Source organism: Mandrillus leucophaeus, unplaced genomic scaffold (assembly GCF_000951045.1).
Source record: "Mandrillus leucophaeus isolate KB7577 unplaced genomic scaffold, Mleu.le_1.0 Scaffold702, whole genome shotgun sequence".
In the NCBI taxonomy this organism is placed as follows: domain Eukaryota; kingdom Metazoa; phylum Chordata; class Mammalia; order Primates; family Cercopithecidae; genus Mandrillus; species Mandrillus leucophaeus.
In genome coordinates, this window is record NW_012107609.1 from 582074 (window position 1) to 589256 (window position 7183).

Below are 7183 nucleotides of genomic sequence, written 5' to 3' on the forward strand. Positions count from 1 at the left end.
GCGGATTGAGTAGCAAGGCGAGGAGGTGCAGCCTTGACTTTTGAAAGTGAGAATTTTGCCCACATTTGGCTGAATGAGAGATTTTCAATGCCAGAGGGAGGTGCCCTTGCCCTGGGCTGAACAGCTCACTTGCTGAGGCTTTCAGGGGCTTTGTCTTAAATGATAATGTGTGTGGGGGCTAGTGTGTGCCCTGGGGCTAGCGTGTGCCCTGGGGCTAGTGTGTGCCCTGGGGCTAGCGTGTACATTGGGGCTAGCGTGTGCCCTGGGGATAGCGTGTGCGCTGGGGCTAGCGTGTGCCCTGGGGCTAGCGTGTGCATTGGGGGCTAGCGTGTGCATTGGGGCTAGCGTGTGCCCTGGGGCTAGCGTGTGCGCTGGGGCTAGCGTGTGCCCTGGGGCTAGCGTGTGCATTGGGGGGCTAGCGTGTGCCCTGGGGCTAGCGTGTGCCCTGGGGCTAGCGTGTGCATTGGGGGCTAACGTGTGCCCTGGGGCTAGCGTGTGCATTGGGGGCGTGTGCCCTGGGGCTAGCGTGTGCCGGGGGCTAACGTGTGCCCTGGGGCTAGCGTGTGTCCTGGGGCTAGCGTGTGCCCTGGGGCTAGCGTGTGTCTTGGGGCTAGCGTGTGTCCTGGGGCTAACGTGTGTCCCGGGGCTAGCGTGTGCCCTGGGGCTAGTGTGTACATTAGGGCTAGCATGTGTCCTGGGGCTAGCGTGTGTCCTGGGACTAGTATGTACTCTGGGGCTAGCGTGTGCATTGGGGCTAGTGTATGCCCGGGGACTAGCATGTGCCCTGGGGCTAGCGTGTGTCCTGGGACTAGCGTGCACCCTGGGAAATGCCCCTTTGTTTGGAACACAGATATGTGGAAGGAAGGGGTAGTGTCACCCTTAGCCACGGCTTGGATGTGACAGCTGGTGGGGACCAGGGCCCTCCATGCAGGATCTGCGGTTGGCCTTCTGTGCCTGCTTTTAGTTCCTTCTTTGCTGACTCTGAACTGTTTTTCCCTCACCAGGAGATGGAAATCCAAGAGAAAACAGCCCATTCCTCAACAATGTTGAGGCGGAACAGGAGACTTTCTTTGAAGGGAAGAACATGGCACTTTTCGAGGTAACTTATTAGAAGAAGGTGCCAGGGCCGTTGCTTTGGTGTGGAAAAGTAAAGGAGCCCCTGGGGGCCCCCAGGCCAGGGCCTCCCACAGGACTGGACACCACGTGGAAGGAACTGGGGCCTCCCTGTCCCGAAGGCCATGGAGGGGACCCAGTCCCGCACCTGAGCTGGGATGTGGTCCTCGACGGGCGCCTTCTGGGGTCCTTCCTGGATCGAGGTTGTTCCAGCCCCACGGGAACCCCTCAGAGCTGCTGAGTGCTGGCCATCCCGGGGTCCCTGCCATGGGTGGGTGGTCCCACTCAGTGAGGCCTGGAGCCCCGGCCTCGGACTCAGACCTCCGCACAGGTGTCCAGGCCTCTCTGGCTGGCTTCAGACCCAGGGGCGCAGGACCGGGCAAGAGCCTGAGCTCCACAACCTGAACATGGGGAGGCAGCCCGGGGGCCTGCGGCGGGGTGAGGGCCGCCTGTGACCCATGTCCACGCCGCACAGGAGGAGATGGACAGCAACCCCATGGTGTCCTCACTGCTCAACAAGCTGGCCAACTACACCAACCTGAGCCAGGGCGTGGTGGAGCATGAGGAGGACGAGGAGAGCCGGCGGCGCGAGGCCAAGGTACTGCTGCCCTGCCCATGCCCGGCCAGTCCCCACTCTGTGTGTCCTGGTAGGTCAGATCACACCGGCAAAGCAGTTGCTTGTCAGAAGAGTTGCCCTAAGCAATAGTGTCGTGGCCCCGTCCAGCCCTTTGTTCCTGGGAGGACTCGATGGTGCCTGCCCTGCAGCTCCGGTCCAGCCCTCTTCCCTCTCCACTGTCCGGGAAGCATGACATCCCCCACACAGCTGGGCGGCCGGGCTCCCTGTCGAGAAACGAGCTTGGGCTGTTTTGTTCGTTCTGCGGGAGTGGCCCTGTCCGCTGCTGTGGAGAGAAGTCTGAATGGTTCTGAGAGGCCGGGACATGGCCCCTTTCAGAGGGTGCTGTGGCCTCCGAGCTCCCGGGGGGCCACCCTCCTTTTCGTTTCCTGTCCAGGACACTTAGCCTGGTGGCGTTTTCCCTGCAGTTTTATTCCTTGAGGATTTGTTTCCAGGAATCCGTCCTAGGAAACGAGGGGGATGCAGTGGGGATTCCGTAGAACGTTTTCCCCGGGGTGGTTTCTGTGGGCGACGAGGTGTGGAAACCCCTTGAGCGTCCTCAGGAGGGTTCTGCCGTCCCCTGCGCAGACGGGTTGCCTGAGAACCACCCTGAGTCCTGACGCCCTGAAGTGACGCTCACAGGCGAGAGAGACCCTGGACCCATGTTGGGAAAAGTCTCATGGGCGGATGAAACAAACGCTGTCCTCGCTGTGGGGGTGCGACAGGTGGCTCAGTTTCTTCTCAACTCCCTCTGCTGTTAAAATCTTCCAAATACGTGTGCATTGCTTTAGAATCATAAGATACAAAAAACAAACAAAAAATCCACCGAAGGAAACCGTGCAGTGCAGGCTCCGCTGTGAAGCCAGGCGACGTCCTCCCCCAGTCTTGACACAAAATTGTCATTTCCCGAGTCAGCCCTGAGCCTGTGCCCCGCTCCTTCGGCAGACAGCTAAGAGCATGCATTGGCTTTTTAGGATGATTTTTAAATTCCCTTATTATTTTCCCTAACTTTCTAACTCTAGAAATACTCTCAGGAGACCCCTGTCTTCTCAGGAGGGAGGGTTTTGTGGCACCAGGTAGGGGCCAGTGAGCAGGAAGGAAGGAGGTGCTGAACCGGGTGCCCACCAGGTCCAGGGAGGGTGGCCCCCCTCCTCTGACCTCCACCAAGTGGGGCGTCCCTCGGCTGGCCCCCTGCCCTCCCCTGCATCTGCCTAGCCTGGGCTCTGTGCTTTGCGTCGGCGCCAGCCCTGAGCGCCTCCTGCCAGCGTCCAGTGTTCAGCTGACCTGGGTCCCACACAGCGATGGGGAAGTCAGGCTCCTGAAGATTTCTCTTTCCTTCCTTTTACTGTAAACACAGTGGAATTAATACTGCATTTCCAGGATACCTGAAGACACTTGGTTTTGTTTTTGAGAAGCGTCACTCTGGGGTTGAAGTAACCAGAGACAAGTGAGGGACGTGACTGTGTGGCCACCTCGGGGTGGGGCCTGGCCTGACAAGGGCCCTCAGCCCTGGCTGTTGTCCCAGGACAGGGCAGCGGCCTCTTCGGAAGCTGCATCTCTGGACCTCTTTGTGGTTCCCCTGCTGGGCCCTTCCCGGCTGGGGGAGCCTGTGGCCACCCCGCCTGTCCATAGCTCGGCCAACCCTTGGGGTGGGGCCATCACTGCTGCACGTGGACGCTGCAGAATTGGGTGTTGCCATGCCGGGCTCAGCACTCAGCACCTCTCTGGGGTTTCATGCAGCCTGGGCGCTACCTTGAGGCCTCATGGGCTCAGGCTGGTGCCCTGGCACCAAAACTCCGGACGGACAGGCCTTCCCTGTCTGTCCGCCTGCGTGCTGGAGTTTGTGTCTAGGGAGATGTTGGCCTTCTCCAGGGAGCAGGTGCCTTCCCACGGGCCTGGTCCGAGTGCTCCGGGAACCGGCTTCAGTTCCAGCTCAGCTGGGCTCAGGCACCACTGACCTGGCCACCCAGCTCCAACCCCTGTGCCTGGTGGAGCCCAGCCTGCCATGAGGTGCCCATAGAGAGCACACCCCAGCTTCTCTCACCCTACTTGGTACTGAGACATGAGGGAAATGTCCTGGCAGGTGCGTTTGTTGACGGCACACTGTGGGCCAGGGTCCAGGAGGTTCCCACCTGGAGGGCTCTCCCCGGCCCTCCCTGGCAACCCTACCCCCAGGCCGGTGGCTCTCAGGCCTCTGTCCCTCGGGGTCAACATGCAGGTGCTCGAGGCTGGTGCAGCCTGCGTTTCAGTCGGGGAGGGACCAGGGCCTGTGACCCCAGCAGGCCTGTTGTGTGATGATGGCAGGTTTCAGTTGGCAGTGAATCCTTCAGCTCCCTTTGGGGACTGTGCCTCGGCCCTTGGGGTGGAAGGGCAGGGGCCGCCCCTTGTCCTCTTTGGCCAGGCTCAGAGGCTCATCCCCAGCAGACCTGCTCCCATTAAAAGGGCCAGGCATCTCCAGCCTCCCGCGCCTGAAATTGGGTCGGGTTGGGCCTTATAAGTTGCCTTTTAGGCACAAACCGAGAGGCTAAGGCCAGCCATGCCCTTTCGTGAGGAGTCGGGATCCCCCGCCTTTGGCAGAGAATCAGCTTCTGACTCGCCTGTCATGGGGCCGTGGGATCTGAGGCTGAGCCTGGAGGGCAGGGTCCCCTGTGTGGACGGCGTCTCTGCCTGGAGCTCTGCCTGTCGGCTCCTGCGTTAGCTGAAGCCTTGCTGTGAAGTCACAGCAACAATTGTCCCCGGAGCCTTGCTGTCACCCCTGTCCTGGGTTCTCAGTTTTATCCCATGAAAATGTCCCAAAGCCGGTTCTCCTCCATCTCCCACCACGTCTGTCGTTTGCACCAAGAACAAGGCGTACTCAGATTTGGAGGGTCCAGCAGCGGCCCCCGGCCCCGTCACCCTCTCCTCTCCAGGGCCCCTGTCACAAGCAAGTTGCTCACCTGTTGCTCCCCACCTAGGGCTCAGGGAACCAAGTGCATCCCCCAGGCTCTCAGAGCCAGAGCTTCCCATGCTCCTGGCTGCTCTCTTAAATTATTTTCTCCAGGGTCCTAAAGTCATTGGAGCCCTAGATCTCTGCTGAGCCCCGTACTCGGCCTGTCTGTGGGAGGCGTTCCGGCACAATGACCCCGGAAGCCACCCTGTTTGCTTTTGTGGTGTGGTGCTAAAGGTGCTCTCCCTGGGAGCTGTCCATCACTTGGTCCCCTGTTCCCATCCGGCAGCCGGCCCCATCCCCATGCCTGGGCTGTGTGAACCCCAGGATTGAACCCCCTCCTCAGCCTCCTCACGGAGCCTGTTCTGATCTGCACTGTGGCCGTTGTTCACAGGAAATGTCTTCAAAGAAAACCTTCCCCGTTTTCTACATTGACCTTGAGATGTTTTCCTGTTAAAACATCACCTTGTGCTGGGGCCAGCCGTGCTCCAGGTCCGAGCCATGTGCCCCTGCTCATGGCGGGAGTGGGGCTGAGCAGGCAATGGGGACAGAGCTGAAACTTCTGCCCCAGCCTGGCCGGTCCCGAGCGGGGCTGGGGGGCTGCCTCGCAGGCACTGACCTGCTTCTGGCTGTGCTGCTGGTCCTTGCCCGTGCGGGTTTCTTCAGGGCCACGGGGTGTGTCCCCCTCTTTGGCACAGGTGTCTGAAGCGGGCTGCCTGCTCCATGCTGGGGCAGGCGGGGTGGCCCCAGGGTGGATATCTGAACCTTTGCTGTTATATTGTGGTGACCTGGGCCAGTGCTGAGCTGTGGATTTTATTTTTTTAAATTTAATTTTATTTTTTTTAGCTTTATGGGCAGCAGCCGTTTCTTCCCTCCGCCAGCTCTGCTTCCATTCCTGAAGCCTCAGGCTCTCCCCGGGTGTCAGGTCTGAGGCCCTGATCCATCCAGGGAATGCAGCTGGGGGCCCTCCTGTTCTCCCTCTAGTTTTTCCCATGACTTTTCCAGTGTAACAGGTTCCGCTCCGTCGGGGAGGCACAGCAGAGCAGCTGCATCTTGGTTCTCTGCCAACCATGCGGTTCTGCTCCCCTCCCCTAAGCCCCCGCCCCCGGGATGGTCAGGGTCCCACCCTGGGCCTCTCTCTGAGCCTCCGTCTGTTCCGGGACGGACTCCTGTCCCCTCCAGTCCCCTTCTGCCCCTTCCTGCCCCCACGGCCGCTTTGCCTGCCCGGGGCCTGAGTGCAGCCTGGGGAGGGGGCTGCCTTCGGGTGTGGGGTCCGAGCCCCCGGCACACGCTGTGTTCCGTCGCAGGCTCCGCGCATGGGCACCTTCATTGGCGTCTACCTGCCGTGCCTGCAGAACATCCTGGGTGTCATCCTCTTCCTGCGCCTGACGTGGATCGTGGGGGTGGCTGGTGTCCTGGAGTCCTTCCTCATCGTGGCCATGTGCTGCACCTGCGTGAGTCTCCCCGGCCAGTGTGGCTGTGCCTTCAGGCGGGGGCAGCCGGACAGTAGGGCCCTCCCCAGACACCCGTGTAGAGGTTGTTCAGCGCCGTCCCCTCCACGAGAGCTGGGGCAGCTGCGGGGATGAGACACCGCCCTGGCCGGGGTTAGCGCTGGCGTGTTGATTGGCGCTGGCACCTCATTTACCCGTGTCTGCGGAAAGGCATCTCGGCCGGTGGTGGGTGTTGTGGGGTGGCCTCAGGGGGCTGAGGCTTCCAAGGGAAGGGACACCCTGTGTTTTGACGACATCACCTCCAGTTGGGAAGGACCTTGGGTACTTTCAGGTGTCCTTGTCATAGGGAAAGGGGTGGGAACCAGGACACTGCATGCCTGGTGCCCGGGAGCCTCCGGGTCCTGGTTTCCCAGCCACTCCATTGAGATGGAGAGCCCTGGAGCTGGGGGCTGACTTTCGGCGGGAGCCAGGCCATAGACCGCGCCTTGGGAGTGTTGCGATGCCGGCAGGCTCTTGGAAAGCTCTCCTCAGATGGCCGCCTGTCTTTCTGCAGACAATGCTGACCGCCATTTCCATGAGTGCGATTGCTACCAACGGCGTGGTGCCAGGTAAGGGGTGCCTGAGTCCTGTTAGAGGAGTCTGTGTGTTTCCACACGGTAACTGGGAGGCGGCCGCTCCGCGAGGCAGGGCCAGGGGCTGCCTGGGGGTCACTGCCAGGCCTTCTGCATGTTCTCCACTGGCTCCTCTGGCGTTTGAGCTGTGAGGTCACGGCTGTTTGGTTTTCTTCCCCATTTTGCTGCATGGTGACTGTCTCTTGCCAGGGTAGGCAGTGCCCACCAGGCAGCGGGCTTGGGAGGGGGAGGCACGGGCGATTCCAGTGACGCCTGTAGCCTGGCATGTGCCATAGGCTGAGTTCTTGGAACCTGTATCTCACGAGGGAAGGTGAAGACAAAACGCTGCCCTGACCTTGTTAATTAGTAATAAATTAATTACAATACGTAATAACTAGTGAACTGAGATGATGTTCATTAGCAATAAATTAATTACAATACGTAATAACTAGTGAACTGAGATGTTAAT

The 7183-nt window shown here is 60.3% G+C and overlaps 1 protein-coding gene across 1 annotated transcript in view; it reads left to right on the top strand.

Moving 5' to 3' along the window:
- Window positions 1–1000: 1000 nt before the first annotated feature.
- Window positions 1001–7183, top strand: part of SLC12A7 (solute carrier family 12 (potassium/chloride transporter), member 7) — a 41053-nt gene continuing 34870 nt past the window's right edge. Inside the window, exons 1-4 of the mRNA XM_011964744.1 lie at window positions 1001–1099; window positions 1589–1711; window positions 5960–6106; window positions 6657–6711. Of these exons, the coding sequence (XP_011820134.1) occupies window positions 1085–1099; window positions 1589–1711; window positions 5960–6106; window positions 6657–6711 (340 nt within the window). The 5' untranslated portion in view covers window positions 1001–1084. The remainder of the gene's footprint in view (window positions 1100–1588; window positions 1712–5959; window positions 6107–6656; window positions 6712–7183) is intronic.